General features: G+C 43.3%; 2 protein-coding genes across 3 annotated transcripts in view; both read left to right on the forward strand.

The window, feature by feature from the left end:
* LOC121175582 (transmembrane protein 94-like) overlaps positions 1-20,342 on the forward strand; it is an 847,517-nt gene that overhangs the window by 805,885 nt on the left and 21,290 nt on the right. The gene's annotated exons all lie outside the window — the stretch shown is intronic.
* slc9a3r1a (SLC9A3 regulator 1a) lies at positions 1,256-20,214 on the forward strand. Of its 2 annotated transcripts, XM_041066672.1 has the most exons (7): positions 1,256-1,987; positions 12,837-13,007; positions 15,180-15,333; positions 15,528-15,574; positions 18,564-18,668; positions 19,023-19,197; positions 19,246-20,214. In XM_041066672.1, the coding sequence occupies exons 1-6, from the start codon at positions 1,529-1,531 to the stop codon at positions 19,176-19,178; spliced, it is 1,092 nt and encodes a 363-aa protein (XP_040922606.1). In that variant the 5' UTR covers positions 1,256-1,528; the 3' UTR covers positions 19,179-19,197; positions 19,246-20,214. The 2 variants fall into 2 exon arrangements, with proteins under 2 accessions (XP_040922606.1, XP_040922605.1); XM_041066671.1 differs by having other exon boundaries at positions 19,023-20,214.

Here is a 20,342-nt window from a genome sequence, read left to right on the forward strand (position 1 = left end):
ACATAGCTTCCTATTTGTTGGTATAGCCTTCAAAATAAAAGCATGATCGTTAAACTCCTGCGCGTAGATTCAAAATAATTCAGCACCACTCTGGTCAACCTTACTCCATCTCCAGGAAGAGAGCTGTTGCTTCTCGGTGCTTTTATGGTAGAGTTCAGCTCACTTTATGAAGGTCATGTAAAAACCTGGTAACACTGTTTGCTAAAAAACTATTTGCGTTTCCTGTGTTGAAATGTTATGTGAAGTTGTGAAGTTGTGCCGCAAACAAGTTAGATGGCTTCCTGATTGTGTAGAGAAAGCCTTGACTGCATTCACAGGTTCAAAGATTGTGTTAATTTTTTTAAGAGGCCTGACTGAGGACATCAGTCTGCAAGTTTGATCATCTTCGGGCCAAAGGAGACATAAGGTATAAATCCTAACCAACACACCATCAATCAACACCCTGCTTTCTCAACTAGAGGGAGGCTTTGCACAGGAGAACCAGAGAAAAGTTACACAATAGGATCTGACTGCTTATATTCTTCTAAACAGGCCTTAGTGTTCACTGGTGCTTTTGCTCGTGATCAACCCAAAGGAAAGAGCAACAATAGTTTTCCAAAGTAGATATTTTGCATTTTGACATGTCATAGTAAAAGAAATCACAGGCGTTAATAATTTAAACAGCGTTCCTGTGAGATGTTCACAATGGAACAAAACCCTTGTTAATGTCACCACTGAACATTTGACTTGTTTCTGACTTCTAACCAAAAAAAGATTGCACAGTAATAGTCTTGAAAGAAACCATCACTTAAAATCTACTCTTTTTTGATTGTTAAATTAATTCACCTCGACTGTTTTTTATTTTTTATATTATTTTTATTTTTTATTTTTTAGTAATTGTTTAGCCTACATTAATTTAAAATTTAATTGGTCTTCTCTCCCGGAGTTTTCTAAATGATGCTCTAAAGGCCATGAATTAATTCTGATTGGAAAAAATGTTTTTTTCATTCAGCGCATGTATTTGTCGAACTTTTTTTTTTTTTTTTTTATAATTTATGGACACTGAGTCTAAAAGGTATTGGTATTCAACTTTTAAAACACTGTAACTTTAAACTGGGGGGGGGGGGAATAAAACAGGGCGCTAAACATCTAATGGAATCGTTGTTGTACTGTGAGCTTTGTTGGCTTTTATTCTGAAAGTCTGCTGACACGTGTTGACCTCATTGTGCTGCGCTGACAGTGGTACCTCCGCTGAGGACGGGACGGTGCAGGGCTGGAGGTGAAAGAGAAGATTGCAACACAGAAACTCACTTGGGAGGATCACTGAAGCAGCCGGTCGGAGTGAAAACGCAGCGTTAGCAGCGGAAAGTTTACTGTGACTCAGTTTAGCGGAAGTGAGCTCCGGCAAAGTCAGCGTGCGGAGTACAGGTGTCACTTTTTCCTGCATGGTTGTTATTTAAACTTATTTAAACGCTTTGAAGTGGTTTGGATAGCGGGAATAAACGTTTTCGTCGGTTAAAGAAAAACAAAAAACAAAGGAGCAACAACAATGTCAAGCCTCAGACCCAGACTGTGTGTGCTGGAGAAAGGAACAGGCGGCTACGGGTTCCACCTGCACGGAGAGAAGGGCAAGACCGGGCAGTTCATCAGGCTCGTGGAGCCCGACACTCCTGCCTCCGCGTCCGGGCTTCTCGCGGGCGACCGACTGGCGTTCGTGAACGGGGAGAGCGTGGAGGGCGAGAGCCATCAGCAGGTGGTCGCCAGGATACGGGCCACCACCGGGGCGTTAGAGCTGATCGTGGTCGACGACGAGACGGCCGAGCTGCTGAAGAAACACAACCTGCAGTGCCGGAAAGAATTCGTGACGGAGGGGATTCCCCTGCCCGGCGGGGACAGCGACTCAGACCGCGGGGACACACAGAGCAACGGCACTCCGAGGGAGTCCACCCCTGTCCCGCGCGAGAACGGGGACACTTCTTCGGAGAAGTCGGACAGGCTGAGCACCAAGGTACGCTGCACACTTACCTCTGTGTTCCACAGACTTATTATTATATTGTACTTTATTATATTATATTATATTATATTATATTACATTATATCATATTATAGGATATTTCATTATATTATATTATATTGTATTAACATGAAGTATATAAATATGCAGGTTCTTGTGCTTGAGTTCATGTGACTAAGTCATCCTAATTTTCGTCTCTGATAAATCCCTTCTAATCTAGACTTTGACAACTGTCAGGTCAAAAGATCAGCTGTTTACCTCTTGCCCCGTGAAAAGGAGCTGGGTGTATCTATAATATCCTATATCCTGTAGTTTTATTTTGTGATATCAGTGTGTCGTAAGTATCATGATATAGAAACATTTCTGGAAAATCATTTGAGATTTTTGACCATGGAAGGTTTTTTTTCACTCTCAACTCAGGTTCAGTTTACTTTTATGTCACGTCACTTAAATTAATTTTACCCACAAAAAGTTTCTTAGTTGAGAAACTTTTGTTTTTAAAATGTTTTTTGGTCAACCAAGCACACAATGCCCCAATATATCCAGATATAATAAAGGGACAGCTACCCCATTAGTAACAGAATGGCAAAACTTTGAGGCTTCCCAAATTTATACAGTCTCCTCTATATGCCAATATATCACCCAGCTCCACCTATAAAATTAAATAATAATGATTAAAAACACACTTCATCACATATTACTGCAGTATAGGAGTCAGAGTAGACTGGTCAGCGCCATCAGCAGAAACAGCTGATCCTATCTGATCAGAGTCCGGCATCGCCTGTGAGCTGCAAAGGTTAGGTGAGAATAGATCCTCTGCTAAGTAACTGCTTCCATTGCCAGTGAAAGGCTATAAGCTAAGGCAGAGAGGTGACACAGCACAGTGAAATGTTCCAGGCCTCCACTCATTCCTGCTGAACAGAGTCTCTGTCAGATGAATGTCTGTCAGCCTCTCCGTTTCCCCTCTTAAATTCCCTGACAAGTTTGGCTTGTTGGATCAGATACTTTGTCAAACTGATGCATGTCAACAAGGCACTATTCAACAGGACTCTAAGGAATATGAGCTGATGTAATGAACTAAAAATAGCACTTTTGTTGCACATGTCCAGAGTGTCTAGTATGCAGTGTCTGATGAAGGTGTGTCATGTTTTTTTTTTTTTTTTTTTTTTTTTTCTGAATGAGCTTTGTAGACGGAAGTCACAGAAAGAGCTCGATCAGTAACACTAGTCTGACACTATGCATCATAATACAATGTAAATGTTTCTCGCTTTTGTTCACCATAATCCTGCTTCTCTGAAAGACGAGGCTTTTGTTGTTGGTTATGAAACAATTTTATAACATACCCTTTGAAAGGGTTGTAAACATACTCGATTTTGCAGGCTCTGTTTTAGCCAGAGCAAAGTCTGGGGCCTTGATTTAAATGTTGTGTAACAGCAATGCAAAACAGCCTCATTGTGGAGGTGTTCAGTGGTGTGGAACCCTGAGAAGTGGAAGTGTTTTTAATTTAGCACTCAGAAAAATAACGGGATACTTGGTTATTTTTAGACGTGACCCCCCTCAGGAGGTAGCAGTTAAGGATCAGCTACAGAACAGCGTAAAGGAGCTGGTAGTGATTCAGGATCTTGCATGGATTATATTCTAAATACTCAGACATCTGTAGGTTAGTATGAGGGATGGAACTAATCATTATTTTAAACTGCTGATCTATGAATTGTTAAAGGTTTAAAGTGTCATGGACAGTGGTCATGAACAGCGGTGGCAACATTAGACTAACTTTACTGCTCACCACGTATTAATAGACAAGATTGCATCCAATCTTAGTCCGTTCATTTCCAGAAAATCATCAGAAGAAAATGAGGATTAATGTGCATTTCTGACCACTACTTTGAAGAGAATATTAGGAGCTGGACACATTGAGATAAACAGCTGGTGGCACTCAATTCTGATTTTATTGTTTGTGACTGGCTACTGATACATTGATTTATATATAACTCTATATATCTGTTGTTAAAGTAAAGAATTCATTTTAGGGCTGTACTGATCAGGTTTTCTGTTCCTGATTACAGACTGTGTCCTTGAATATTGAGTATCTGCTAAAGTCAGTACATTCATGACCAGAGTCTGACTGAAGTGACTTAGCCCACACTGTGCGTCTCTGCATGTAGGCACATTTGGCTCCTGTTCTGGTTTCTGTCTCTGTCCATGTCAGTGGCTCATGCCCCATCACTCACACTCTGATCCTCAGTGAGTGAAAAACCCATGCTGGTTTACTGGGATGCTGCAGACCTCCTGCCACTTTCCTCCCCGATGGGAGACTTGACAGAGTCTGACTGATGGTCTGATACTGGTCTCTGATACCAGCCTCCCACTGGGATATACACTGGAGTGTACTGGCTAATGATGACGTGAAACACGCCTAGCAGAGCATAATCATGGTTTAACAGTTGTTTCTTTCACATCTCTGCCTGTGGTCAGACTTGATATTGCAGTTCAGGACTCAGTCACCAAACATTTTTTTTTTTTTTTTTTACACTGTATTAACTAAACTCCTCATGGCGACAGTGTGAACACAGAGCTGGATATCTAATTCTGCAGAGGTTGCTTTTTTCTTGGGAGATAAAAGCTTGAACTGATTGAGCGTGTCATCATATTATGGTAACATCCTGGCCTCCAGCTTTTCAGTCCTCCACTATACCCAAAACTGCCTGTTGGTCACCATAGAGACTCCCGGCAGCAGAAAGAGAAGAGAGGCTTTGTCTATAGTGTTTGCATGGGGAGAAAGACTTCTGGGCCAGGGAGGAAAGGAGAGAGGACTCTCATACCTCAACAAGGAGGCCATGCTGTCCCTGAAATACTCTGTCAATAAGGCTGGAGTGAAGTGAGAATATGTGTGTGTATGTGTGTGTGGACAAGAGGGGGCCGGCCACATTATTAAACAGCAATTTGTCCTGAACTCGTAGATGTGTAAATGTCAAACAGAGAATGAAACCATAGGATCCTAAATGAATTGGTGTTCGAAGTGTGAAGGCACGGTTTGATATATTGAGCTTCTCGGCCTCAGAATATAAGTTGGTGCTATTTCTCTCCTGTAAAGTAATTGTTCTGCTACTTTTTGTCATTTGTGCGGAGAAAATGAAGTTTTCTGCTCAGCTTTTAATGGACAATCCATTGGTTACGCATTTGGAGAAGACATTGACTTATTATGTTTCCCCCATTGTCTAACAACAACGAGGGTTTTCACCCTCTGAGCTCCCTCTCTGATCTGTCACAGGAGAACTTAAGACTTTGATCCGTATACTCGCAGCGAAGGCCTTGAGGCAGCTCTCGTCTTTCCAAAGGATAATTTCTTCTTTTAGTGTTTCGCAACACATCTTATCACTCAGCTCAGATAAGCCTGGGAAAGAACAATTAATCTCTAACTTTATTGATTCAGGAGTAGTGAACACTGTAAATCAGGATGACTGTGATGCCGTACGATACGGCTGCAGTTGCTTAAGTTTATTCCATTGACAGAGTGTTTCCAGCTATGATATAACAGCAGCGGATTAGGGACAGTCATGAATCTACACTTGTATAGCTGTATAGCTTATTCAGCTCAGTACATGAGCTGCACCCAGTCACTCTATCGACCTGGTCAAACATATGCTGGTTCCAGCTTTTCAAATGTGAACCCTTCTGTTTCATATAAGTAGCTGTCGTTACTGGGTTTATCCCTCGCTCCTGCACAGTGGATCATCATCTGATGGAAATGCTGTTTAAATGAGCCAACACGTCAGTGTCAGGGCGTCCACATACACTGCAGTGAGAGTGTCCTCCCTTAAATAATCACCCTGTAGGTCCTCTGTGAAGGCAGCTGATTATGACCCATGGTTATGTTTTATTGTTAAGTTTTACTGGCGACCTGTAGCAGCTGTAGTAGTTATGATGGGAGGAGGCATTTAGGTAATGTAGTATAGAGAGTGAGAAAGTCTGCGTCAGGAGGAGACCTGTGTGGATAGATGGGTCAACAGAGACACCTGTTTGTTTCCCATTTCTTTAAACCATGCGTGCTCCACAACCATACAGCGACTCAGACCAGGATTGTTTCCTAAACCTAACCAAACCATGACCGTTGTATAAGCTTAACCGTGAAGGTCCGGTACACCACAGTCAGTACACTCTGTTTGTTTATTATTGTTGCTATAAGGACAAAGCTCTGGTACACCTGCAGCCGGAGGGACACTATTTCAGGAAGTACATCTATGGGTTGTTTCAGAGGGTAGGGACCCACGGCCTGCATGGTTGTACAGGATGGAGGACTGCAGCTGATAAACTGTTAATAGTTGTACTTATATTATAGCCTATACTTAAAGACAGTGGCGTCAAATTCCTTATTTTTTTATTTCATCAACTCTATGTATGTGTCTTTATTATATAGCACAACAGAACAATAACTTTAACATCAGAAACTTATTTACTTACTATTTGCAAGACTTTATGTGGCTTAATTAATGTTACAGTGTTTTTAATGACCCTTAAATGGAGTGTGTGCTGTAAGAATTAGTTTTTAGTAGTAGTAGTTTCTTATGAACGAAAAATCATAAAGATTTGAAACTGAGACCAAATCTTGATGACACTGCCTGGGGGAGCAGCCTTTCATCCGATGGTTCTTTTATACGGGCTGCCATCCAAAACAAACTTCATAAAAGTGCTGCTGGCGTCATCTGACTGAGTTCCTCACTGCATCTCGTTTTCTTAAGCTGCTTTCACACATGCACTGCTACCCTGAACATTTTTAGACATCACCCGCCGGAGCTCTGTGTGTGTATGTGTGTGTGAACCCAAATGTTTCATTTTTCATCATTTGCCATTCGAGGTAAATCGAGGACACGCTCCCAACGCCGAGCCGTCACTCCTGTGATCATTTTGTGCCCCTCAGCACTGTCTGGACCGTGAAGCTAAGCTGTCCATTCTCTGATTCTGAAGTCTGCAGATCCATCAAGATTTTATCAGGGTCTTTGTCACGACAGGGATTATAATTACATTTGGCGCAAGCAATTAGCGAAGTGTCTTTGAAGTCTCTCTCTCTCTCTCTCTCTCTCTCTCTCTCTCTCTCTCTCTCTCTCTCTCTCTCTCTCTCTCTCCGTCTCACACTCTGAATGAATTGATATATATTACACATGGGTGCTGTGTCCTCAAGCTTTGGGCTCAGCCTGTTTTCTAGTCTAATCAGTCAGCAGTTGCTAAATTAAGAATGCAGCGAGACTAAACAGTCTGAGATGTTGAAACACACAGAGACCAGGGGGACGGTGTGTGGGAAAATAAAAATGCAATATGTTCTGAAATATGGACATTTGAGATACTTTGTGTCACCTTTCCATTTTCATACTTGATCAATTACAAGCAATTCAGTAAACCGTTCATTTAAAGCTGTTTATCGGAGTCTGTGTCATGATGGCAGGAGGCTAAGCAAGGAAGCCCTGCTGTCCTTCTTCCCACCCACACAAACTCAACAATGACCTAAACTCTTTTTCAGTACTCTGCATGCTATACTGAGCTCCTTCTGAACCTCTGCACTCTTCACCCTTTCGCTGAAGGTGAGCCCAGACTAATAGACTCTAATGCTTTACTAACTTAACCAGCCAACATTAGGACATCAACAAGCAGCAGCTGTGCTGAAAGCAGTTAATGTTAAATGAATTCAGCAGGTTAAATGACTCCGTGTCTTCAATTTTCTTTTTTTAACTTAAGCAACTTTGAGTTTTACAAATTTTGCACAGTGGATTTTCCCAGTTATTCTCCACCAAGCTTAATATGACAGCTGACATTCTCCCATATTCCTGTCACCTCCTTATTTTACTGATTGTAATTTGTTCTTCATGTGAGGCTCAGCTAAGCGGCTGAAACATAAAATATAAAAGTAACATCATGGACAAACTCAACGGTGTGAGAAAAGAGTTTTGAAAAGTATGTGCATGAAGTTTGAACTAATTTCAGTGGCAGTTTCAGTTTTGTGAGCAGGGGCCAACTCTACAACCACACACACTCGCAGACACAGCAGTGCAAACGTGGGTTCATACATACAAACGCAGACACACAGCAAGTACTTAGCTGTTGTGGCAGAACCTGTGAAGAAACCACTTCCTGCCCTTGTAGCTAGTTGCCATAGCGCTGAAGCTGGATTGTGTGTTTTTGTCACAGCCAGTTAATGATAACTGCAGCGCTACGTGTAGTGACAGTTCTTGTGTTGATTACGTAAGCTAATAACTTCCTCAGGCTGTAAACTCAAGCACACGTTCAGTCTGTGGGGCTGAACAGTTTGAACAGACTTAGACAAACCTGTTAGGGTGGCTCTGCAGAAACACTTCAGTCTGTAGAAACAGGACGGTCATCCCCCAGCGGCTAAAACAGAAACTCACATACATGGGACTCAAAACCCTTTTAACAAGGAGGCCATAAAATATATGGGTCGGCAACAACACCTCAAAGACTGTTGTTGTTGTTGTTGACTCCAGGAGAAGAGCTCTACAGCATCCCCCGCTGACCATCAACGGTGCTGCTGTGGAGAGGGTGAGCAGCACCAGGTTCCTGAGGGGGGGAGGGGGGGTGCACATCTCCAAGGACCTCTCCTGGATCACAACACACATTTGATCATTGAAAGCACACACTGTTTATTGTTTCACCCTCAGTTCAAGGTCCTTCTAGTAAGCCAGCCCTCATCATACCAGGTTGGAGCACAGGATCTGGTGTTTAACTACAGCGAGCTGTAAAACCATTAACCTTTGATATTCAACAAGCTCAGGGAATGTTTACAGTGGCTGCCTGCTGCCTCTGGTACCATCAGACTCAAACTAGGCTAATCCTGTCGTCGCACTGTGTTTGTGCCAGATCGAACACCAGCTGTAATGTCTGTGGTCCACTGTTGGAGCATTAGAAACCAACAGCCGCTGAACATAGTATGTTCCTCTGGATAACACTTCCTAACAGCATGTAAGAATCAATATGTGCAACTTAATTCTGCACTGCTACAGCTTTAATGGCAGTGATCATCAGGGATCATTAGGGCACCATGTTATTATTGCTGGCCTGTGACATGTCACATTTTTTAAAAAAAATATTTCAGATGAACTTGCTGGAGTTGTGGAAACATCCTCTCTGATGGTTGTTCTCAGGAGAGGGTGGCTTTAGCAGCAAACACTGGAAACTGTATCAGTGCCAGCATGTTGGACAGACTCTGCTGGACTTCACCCGGTGGGATCGCTATCATAGAGCCCTTGCTGTCACTGCGTGAGTTTAGCACTGCGTGTCCTTGCTCATGCTGTGGTTTTCCTGTGCATACTGAAATCAGAAAGTGTTCAAATGTGACCATGCATGTCACAATGCATGCTATGTGACGCTCGTGCAGCCACAGGACAAAAATATATCATATTGTTATTGTTTCTGTTTCAGAGGCTGGTTCTGTGTTGACTCAGTTCTCGGCTTCAGTAAAAAGCACCACAGGTTTTTCACACTGAGACCAAATGCAAAGGAAACGCAGCACAGGGCGGGAGCTGACCCCACACAGTCAGAGAGACACCTGCTGGCCTGCTCTTTAGAGGAGTCTGATCAATGATATTATTTCAGGTCTGCCAGTAAATAGGGATCATCATGACTCGGCTTGCTCCTCACTGAGACGTTCAAGGCATAAATTGTGAACAGTTTTGAATCTGATGAAAAGTAAACTTTACCTGGCCTGCTGTCTGAGCTTTTCTTTCTGCCTCCATTATCCCCCCTCCATCTCCCTGCAGGGTGCTGTCACTACGACCAGACCTTTGACCTTTTAGGCCTCTCTGAGCCCAGGTTGACAAAAACAAAAGACTTTATCTAATGGATAAAGTGATACATGTTAACTGGAAGGAGAGAAAGAGGGATGAAGTGATGCTGGTGGCGTAGCAGAGTGAATAATGGAGATGGGAATCAAAGGACACGTCTGTATCCTGTGTTTCTTTGCCCCATGTTCCCAGGGTCCTCTGCAGATTGTAACTGAATTCTCTGGTCTTGGCAGAGCGACATAGTTCAGGTATCTCTGGTCACCCCCTGTGCCACTGGCTGATTCTCTGCTCCCCTGTGGTGCAGTAAATGGATTAAATGCTGCTTGTTCAACTTTGTGATGGGTTCAAATGCTCCTCAGTAGCCGTGAGGTGCTTGTCAGATTTTCCCTGTTTTTGATGGTGGAGTTGAGGGCAGCACCGGCAGGTCTTGGTGAAAAGTTGTGAACCCATGAAATGCTGTGATGATGCTGATGTAACATGGTCATCTTATGTTACATCCATCTAAAACTAATTTACCTTGTGTTTTGTGTGTACAAGTAGCTTGATACTAGTGTTTTAACTGGACTTTTTCATTTCTTAACCCACCACAGAGTTTGTGGGTTATGAAACAAAAGCCAGGGAAGGTACATTTAATCCCTGAGCTCATCCTTAAAGCTGCACTAATTGATATTTTTGGCCTCCTGGGGACAAAAGGTCAACTTGGAAACACAACACTGACATGTTTTCATCTTAGAAAGTTGGACAGGCTAACACGTTAGCAAACAATTGTCTATTTACATATTCAGCAGGCACTGAGTAGCTGCAGTTCATTTGGAGTCATGTTTCATATTCACTCTCCTTTTAGCTCTCATTTGGTCTCCACCAGCTCCTGAGAAAAAAAACGTGGCTCCACCATGTTCACCAGCTAGTTGCTGTCATTGTCTTTCAGCTGTTTGGTGCTGGGTATGAAGTGTGCAGTGTTATCACAGTTTTTTTTTTCCTTTTTCTAAAAACAGCTGCTATCTGCTGCTGAAAACGAGGCTAATGAAAGAGGTGAGGGTGAACCAAAGACAATGATGTGAAAGATGCTAAAAATGCTCCATAGAGCTGGAGTGAACTGCAGAGTCAGGTGATCATTTTCTGTGGGTTCGTCCCTATAAAGGAGACCATTCACATTCATGGAGTCATTTGGTGGACTGTTAAATCCCCTTATCGAGAAGCAGGTGAATGCCTCTGCTTGGGAGGGGAGATTATTGTAGTATACAGCTTTCCAGTGTACTTTGCACCCCAGCTGTTATATCACCCTTATCATCTTCATTAACAGACACTGGTTATGTGAGTTTAGTCATAAATGTGTGATTCCATCCAAAGGTTCAACCTGACAGTCACCTCACCTTAAGTCCTCCCATCATCATACTGCCTCACCCAGTCATCAATCATCAACCACCTTGATTTCACATTAACCTCTGGATCAATGCATAATCCGCTTTGTGAGTGGCTGAGAGTGGGTGCGTCCGCTGAGTCTGCAGCGGTTGATCTTAAATGGTCACTTGGCAGAGAATCATTCACAGATAGACACTGATAGCTGAGGATGTTCAGTAGATAGCTGAGGTTTTATCAGGTGATGCAACAGGTGGATGGGGGGAGCATGTTTTATTAGAGCTTCAGGTGTTCACTATTCTGTTACTGCCCCGTGCACATGTTAGCTGTAAAGGGGTAGGGAGGCTGGGAGGGTTGGAAAATCTTGCAATTGAGGCCCTGGAAAATGACCACACCTTTATGGAACTGACCTGTTTTGTAATAGCAACCTATGCGACAATCATTTCCAGGAGTCCCTGTAATGAAGACATAGCTTGTGACGTCTGTGCAGCAGTGCCCGAACGACATGCATGATTACATGTATGAATACATGAATACGCAGGTCCTTCACCTGCACTTTGTGTTTGACATTTAACAAGATACTGACCACAGCAAGATGAGCCCCTGCAACAGAGGAGAGGTGGTGTGGCTTCATGCAGTTAGGAGAGGAAGTCAGCTGTAGTATGCTACAGAACCTGTCCTATTATGTATGTGACCATGTGTCTCAGGTCCATGTAGATCACACTGTGAGTAAAGACTTTCCTGCCGCTGCATGTTTATGACCTCATGTTAATATCCTGCTTTTCTGAGTTTGACTTATTTGTCCAATAAGCTCAACGTATACAGTATGTATACAGTATGTAAATAGGGAAGTTACATGACGTACATACGTTGTAATTTAGAGCAAACATGTAACGATTGTATTGATGTGGAATCTCAGATTGACGTAAACCACAGGTGGAAGCGGACTGAACTGGAGAAAGCTGAGATTAATTGCTCTGAATTGTAAATGAATTACCATGGCTGAAAGCAGCTGTTAAGAAGAATATGCCCCATCCATCTTTTGAGCTCTCGCGCTCTCTCTCTCTCTCTGTGTCTCTCTGCTGTTTCTGCATGTTGACCTGTGATTCACTTTACCATATAAAAGCCATTAAAGCCATGAGTATCTTACAAAGACCTACAAAGATAGCTATCAGCTGTTTCAGCTCTTAGACCTGCCGTTGCTATAGTTATGTTAAAACTTTATAAGTCTTCAGCCAAACCATTGGCTAGTGGCAAATACTGTAAACCTGAAGCCATAAGCTAAACACTAGACACTACACTAAGTGCAGTGAGTATTTATGGAAGCCAGTGTCTGCCAGGGAAAGATAAAAAATAAACCATTTCTCCAAGTCTTCATTTTTAATTATTAATTGTTTAATGTCATAGTTTTTCACATAAAAGCTTGTAATTATGCATTAATATCATAAATTTGAATTACTGTTCAATTTGTGTATAAGTCATAGGAAGTATAGAGCTGGGCTCAATTTAAGGCTGTTTAAAAAACCTGAAATCTCAGCAGGCCACTGTGATGACAGAGGAAGGCCCAGCATCTATCAGCTACACCCATGATGGTGGGTGTAGCCATGACGATGCTACAAATTATGACCCCTGATTTCTAAGTGAACCGTCGATCAGATTTTCTCCTGTTTGTGTGTATGTGTGTGTGTGCGCAGGATGAGAGCGACGGACTGCGGCCTCGTCTCTGCCACATGGAGAAGGGAGCTAACGGCTACGGCTTCAACCTGCACAGTGAGAAGTCGAAACCGGGCCAGTACATCAGAGCTGTGGATGGAGACTCTCCGGCACACAGAGCTGGTCTCAGACCGCAGGACAAGATCATCCAGGTACACAGCACACACTCATCCTGTCCAATGCAGACAGTCATGGTGGGTTTTGCTTAAAACTCTGTTTGTGTGTGTGTGTATATGTGTGTGTTTTATTTTGTTTGTTTGCGTATCAGCTGTAATCCTATTACACTGGTGGGCAACCAGAAAACTGAAATCCCAGTAAGTGTTAGGAGATGGAGAGTGTATGTAGCTGTAATGTGCATATGTTCTTGCATGTGTGTGCGGGTGTCTTGTATGTGTCTTAACTGTGTGTGTGTGTGTGTGTCTCTGAAGCGCACCAAATTTTTACTCCCTCGCTGAGTGTGCGATGACCGGGCCTTTTGGCCATGTAGGCAGGGTCAGAGTTAATCCACTTACTGTGTCTGTGGTCTGAATTACAGGCTGCCCAAACAGTCAGCAGGGCCTCTCACACACAGGAGGGAAGAGGGGGAGGAGGAAGGATGTACATGAAGTAATACTACAACGGTACATACAGTATTCACATAGAGAGAGAGGCTTCGAACAGGACATTTGTGGAGGTTTGAGAGCTGGATTTCTGGAAACAGAATGTTGAGAATGTGATCATTTCTTTGCAGAGGTCAGGGGTCACCTGAGAGGAATATAACACAGTGTTCTGTACCACCTGTCGACGTTCACAGCCAGTGTGGGAGCTGGTGAGACTGAGAGGTTCTTAATGGTATTCCCACCTCAGCTCCTCCTCCCACAGGAATTCCTGAGTTATTTATCTCCCAGGATGCTTGATTAGTTCCAACTCTGGGAGTATGCTTGTATACCACGCCCTGAAATAGCAGTGATGCCAAACCTATGGCTGTTCATGTGCTTTTGAGCAGCTTTTTTTTTTTTTTTTTTCGTCTCTGCCTGCTCCACTGAGCTTTGCTGAGGGCAAAAAAGAAATGTTCCTCTCAGGGATGGATAGATGATGGAGTCAGACTGGAGCTGCTGGTTTCTCCACAGCTACAGCTGCGAGCGCTAATCCACGAAAACGATAGATTCACAGCAGTAAAACTGGCAGCGAGGGAATCTCAGGTCTGAGCTCGTCCACGCTGTCACACTGGGTGTGTTGATCCTGATGCGGGTTGTATTGGAAACAGTTCCACCCACGCAGGGTTCGGCTGTGATGGCTGCAGCAGCAGCTGTGACAGACAGCTGGCAGTCAAATGTGTTCCCTGCTATCTAAAGAAAGACAGCCTCACGTCCTGAGCTCACAGAACATATGTGCAACATATATTGTACAACAGAACATATATAAACATATGACGAATATAAAATATGTTAAGCTCGCTGTAATGTCCCACAGAAAACCTCAAGAGAGACGGAGAAACATATGGTGGAAAGAAGGGAGTTGTGTAATTTAGGGGGGATCCCTGGTCTCTGATAAGGGGACAGGAGTTCTGTAATATAAGCAGGGGCAAGACCCTTTAACAGGGTGCAGACAAACAGCAGGATTTTCTGTTCAATTGTGTAGTTGTCTGGGGGGCCAGCGTAGGAGGTGAGAGTGGGAGAGCTTGGTAAAATTCTTGCTGCAGCATTGTGAACTGGTCGGAGATGGTACAAAGACGTCTTAGAGATGCCAGAATAAAAAGAGTGGCAGTAATAAAGGTCAGTGGCACAGAGAACTGATCTGAGCTCTTGAACTTGATTCAACCACCCTATTGATTTGTTCTCTGTATCCAGCCAAGATTTTTTTTTTTTACATGTGATTTACTCTCAGTTAGCTGAGGAAAGTTTGCAGCCATCCAGTATTCAATATGCTGATTCAGGCCAGTTAGTTTGTAGGAGTTACATGGAGGAAGAAAAGAGAGGTTGTGTTTTTTGGAAAGCTGACATAGTGAGAGCACAGAGATGGAGAAGAGGATCGAACCAAGTATCATACCGTGGGGGGGGGCTCACATTCCCACAGTTTCCCTCTGAGACAGTGAAGGAATGTGGATTAATATGAAGAGAAGCTGTGGATGAGAGTGGAGCGATCTGCTGTGTCGAAGGCTGCATCTGATTCCTAAAAGGAACAATGGTTCAAGTTATTTTAGCACAGTGGTTGTTATAGAATAATGCAGACTAACTGTGGTAAATGGCATAGCATTTACATTGGTATTTTTAAAACATAGCATTCATACATTCATTCATACATGCTGCTGGTATTGACCTGTTTTTTCTCCTCTCCTCTCTCAGGTTAACGGCACGTCAGTCATCGGGATGCAGCACTCAGAGGTGGTTGCAGCCATCAAGGCCGGAGGAGACCAGACCAGACTGCTGGTGGTCGACGCTAAGACTGAGGAATTCTTCATGAGGTGCAACGTCCTGCCCACTGAGGAGCACGTCACTGGTAACACACACACAAACACACCAACATCTATATTCTGCTTTGGAGGAGTTGGTAATTCAGTGTCTGGAACTTGTCAGAATCAGTATAATCACATGTTAAACATGTTTATAATGTTAATATGATAATAAATGTATTTATGAATGAGTGTAAATGTGGATGAAGTGAGGCTTTAATATCTTCTCTTCCCAATGCAGGACCTCTTCCTGAGCCAGTGTCAGAGAGAGCATCAGAGGAGGAAGAGGTGAGAACCACACACACACACACACACACACACTCTGTTACAGATAGTGGCCTGGAAAAGCCCTGCTGATCCTCTCTGGACATTCCTGGTAGCAGATTAGTGCTTCTGGACCACGTTGTGTGAATCATACTTGTTGTCTTCGTGTGTTTCCTGGAAACAGATACAGCTGCTTGTCTGACTGATACCAATTTGGAACACTGGTACTGATAACACTCTGTGTGTGTGTGGGTGTGTGGGTGAAGCAGCTTGTCTCAAATCTCTGAAAGCGATGCAGCAGATTTAGAAACATTGACTGGACGGTTACATCGCCTGAAAAAATATTCAGCCTTTATAAAGTGACATGTTAACAGACCTATGACCGACAGCTACAACAGCTTTTAGCCTGATTTTTGAATCCCCGCCATTCATTGCTGTCGCTGCCGGTTGGTGTGAAATGCATTCTGGGATACTGGCTGTATACTACAGTGTGAACAGTGGTAATGGTATGGTTAATTAAACATTTAGTAGAATGGCTGCACAGTTATAGGTAAAATGTATTCTCTCTTGATTATTATATTTGCATTACATGTTTCCTTCAGAAGCTGTATGATCTAACATGACCATGGATGCTGTAAACCTCGATCAGGATCCTTTTTCAGGGCTTCAGACAGGAACAGAGGCCTGTTTATTTACTCTTCCTCCAGGCTGCACGTGCTGTGGTGCAACCAGCAAAGTGCCAGTGACAGTAAAACAAACTGTTTATAAGTTACACTCATCAGCAGCAACATATCACAAACTGACTCATTTTGCTCTTTAATTCACCATGACACACACACACACACACATTAGATTCCTGTGCACAGATCATCACGTGGTGTGACACAGTTCTGTCACTTCTGTAACGGCTTATGGAGAAAAGGGGAGCGCTTGGTTTGATGCAGCAGATCTCCCTGCTAACGCAAACACAGCAGCACTGTTTGGGTTTTTACCACAATCTCATTGCTGTAAAAAAAAAAAAAAAAAATGTGACTGGAGAAGGTGTGTGTGTGTGTGTGTGTGTGAGTGAGTGGTCTCCGTGAGCTCGATGTGTAAAATGAGTGGAATGCCCCTTTAATCAGCAGTCAGCGTGAGCTCCCTGTGTTGGTGACGCTCCACAGGCACAGCAGGGTGAGTTTATCATAAGTAAACACTCTCCTGTAGGAAGGAACAGCAGTGCTCCCTCCTCCTCTCTCCACACACACACACACACACACACACACACACACACACACACACACACACACACACACATACTGACAACATGGGAAAAGTGGATTGGCCCCTCTGGTGACATTGTGGCTGACCCTTCACCATGGCAACAAGAGCTCAGCAGTGTGTGCCCCCCCCTCTCTCTCTCTCTCTCTCTCTCGTGTCCTGGAGGATCATGGGATTGAAGTGGCTTTAACTCTCAAGGCGAGTTGGGGATTATGCTAATGAGATGACTAACGAGCACAGTTCTCATACTCACTTGCAGCCAGATTCTGCCCCTCTGCAGCAGGAACAATCACTCATTCACCAGCAATTACATAACAGCGCTTGGCATAAACACTCATGATGACCTCTGACCTTAAATGTGTGTGTGTGTGTGTGTGTGTGTCTGTGCAGTTGGGTCTGATTTACCCACATGTAAAGGAGTTGAGAAACAATTCTGCAGCTGAATAAACTTGAACTGAGCTAAAAAAAAAAAAAACTACAGGACTGTGTTGTAAACAGTTTGTTGTGCACAGAGTGTGTGTGTGTGTGTGTGTGTGTGTGTACAGAGATCTCAGGCCTGTTCACACCTGCATCTCCACCTGAGTGTTCTCCAGTCCAGACCACCTCCCAATGTGGTCTGGGTGATCAGAGCTCAGTGTGTCTTGGGTGCTCTCAGACCTGAACTTGTCCACTTGTGATCGGATCACCTGAGATTCATGATAATAACAGGTCTGAGCAGGGCCTCACATGACATGGCTGTTTTTATTATTTTATTCAAATATTTGACAGCAACAAATGGCTTCACAGGTCCAACCATTTAAATCAAACACTCCTAGACAGAGTCAGTATGTCCAGAGGTGAAGTTGTGATTGTGAAAAGATGAAGGCCATTAAAAGAGGAGTGAGTGAATGAAAATGCAGTTGTTGTGGTGTAGTGTGCGCTCGTGTTAAAAGCCTCTCTAAGCCTCTAGAAAACATCTCCACAGAGCTCGTGTTTTTTGAGTCGGTTTTTAGAAGAGCAGCTATTTACGATCAGAGGCCGGTTTCATTCACACAGGAAGTGACTGACACTGAGAGACCGCGCTGTAGAGCAGAGTTTAAAGCTTAACTAAGTGTTTTTAATATTTCCACCAGCTCTCCATTCTGCACAGGGGTCAGTGCTGACACTGAGCCTCAGCTTTAATAAGTGAGTGATGAGTGTGTGACCAGAGCTGTGCAGCACTGACAGGAGGGGTCTACTGACCCCTGCTGGACAGCAGGAGGCAGTAACTCCACAGCCGGTTAAGGGGTCAGTTCACCCAAATCCCAAAATACATCGTGTCTCACTTACACCTTGTGGTATCTGTCCACACAGATATTTTCTTTTGAGATGTCTGTCTCTAAAATTATGAATGCAGGACTTTGATCAGTTATGGAGTGTTTCCACTCTGGTATTACTACTTTTACTTAAGTAAAGAATCTCACTCTGAGCTAAAGTCTTCTCTCATAATAATAATAATAATGTTTATTATTAGTGTAGAATCACCTGAAACTAACAATTATTGTTTTCGTGAGCTTAGGATGAGCCCTGCATGTTCACATAGGGATCTTCTTCTACGTTGCACCGTCATGTTTCTACAGTAGCTCAGAATGGACAAACCAAACACTGGCTTTAAAGAGGACCTTTCAGGTTTTTATGCTACCTGAAGGCCACCGTAGATTCTCCTATACATAAAGTAGAACAGCAGATTTGTACTCTAACTTCTAATTCTAACTCTGTCTTGTGTGTGTTCAAACAGGCATCGGCACAGATGAAGCCTAAAGTGTCCGTGAGCTCATCAGCCTCCAGTGCCTCCTCCAACGCCTCCCTGCCAGCAGCGACTACCAGCTCCCCACCTGCAGAGGTACTGTGTGCAGCCACATGTTAGCATCCGTCTTGGAATCACTTTAACTCTTCTTTTCTGAGTGCTCAGTTGTTGAAAAGGGTGAAGGACTCACTCACTTCTCTCATGCTATGTTTACCATTGTATCACACACACTGATTTGGTGTCGTGGCTGCTGCGATCCCATCACAAAACGGTCTCTGGTTAAAGTTTGTTAAGATACTGTCAGTGTGTATAAATCTTTCATGTTAGTGATGCCTGATTCACACAATCATGGATCATGGAAACAGTTTGAGATGTTAGAGGATAAGCCTGAAATTCCTCAGAACAACATACAATCTGGACTCTTTTGTGTGTGTGTGTGTGTGTGTCTAGGTTGAGAAGGCCCCGGAGCCGGCCCCAGGAGCTGACACCCTGGGTCTGAGTATGTCACTGGCTCAGGCCAAAGAAAGAGCCCATCAGAAGCGAGCCGCCAAGAAAGCCCCACCCATGGACTGGAGCAAGAGGAACGAACTGTTCAGCAACTTGTAAACATCACCTCCTCCTCCTCCTCCTCCTCCTCATCATCATCATCATCATCATCATCATCATCATCATCATCATCATCATTCTTCTTCTTCTCCTCCTTCAGTTGCATCTCCTCCAGGCTCGTCTGTCCTGTCCTCTGGTGGAGAACCCACAGAGATAATCAGCGTCTGGTCTCCGGATTTGGTTTCTTACCTTATCACACTGCAAATGAAAGACAGTGTTCATGTAGAACATTTTAAACTCCTGTGTTAAACAGTATTATTTGATGATTTTAATGTTTTAATTTAGGATTTTTGCCACTTTTGAGATATCTACGTCACACACAGGAATGAATGTTAATATATAAAGAAGATTGTTTGACAGAGGAAGAATAGTAATGTACAGTTTCTCATAAGAAAAGGACCATGTCAAGAATAATGGGGCACAGGGAAAGATAAATCACTGTGAGATTTTCTGTCAAGATTTTAAATCTACAGTTTAAATGTCTGAAATCAGCAACTAGAATTAAAGAATGTCTCTTTCCTCAGTATGTGTGAATGAACAGTGCTGAGTAACTCTGCTGAGCCCTCACTGCCAAAATAACCATTCCACGACAATCTGCTTTCCTATCGAAACAGCGTTCGAACGCTGACGGCGTGTTGAACTCTGAACACGGCTGAAGGGACTGCACAGCCTGTAAGAACCAGGAAAGCTCTGGTAGCCTCAGAAACAAGCTTCGATGTTTGTCCAGTCGTCTTAGCCTCCAGGGTTTCTGTCATCATGATATATACGATTCAATGAAATTATTTTTTCATGTTGCTCTTGTTAGAGTTGTACATACATGAGTAAATGATTTAAGGGGAAACTTTTACGTGAAGCTCCTTGGTATGTTTTGTTGACTCTGCAGTGATTATCAGCTACAGGTGAACTAACGGCTCTGCTGTGGACTGTACCGATGAGCACTGACAAATATAACATTTGGATCAAACTGAACTGAGCCTGTTTTGTATTGTACATTCTAGACTTTGGAAACATCATCAGTAAAAATCTTAAAGCTGCACTAACCAGTCTAATCAGTATTTTTATAGTATATACATATAACAGATGAAATGTGGCAGCCTGACCATGCAGTCTTTTCCACTCCTGGACTTTATAAAAAATGCTGTGAAAAATGAAGCCCATGCTGAA

Source organism: Toxotes jaculatrix, chromosome 21, assembly GCF_017976425.1.
Source record: "Toxotes jaculatrix isolate fToxJac2 chromosome 21, fToxJac2.pri, whole genome shotgun sequence".
Taxonomy (NCBI): Eukaryota; Metazoa; Chordata; class Actinopteri; family Toxotidae; genus Toxotes; species Toxotes jaculatrix.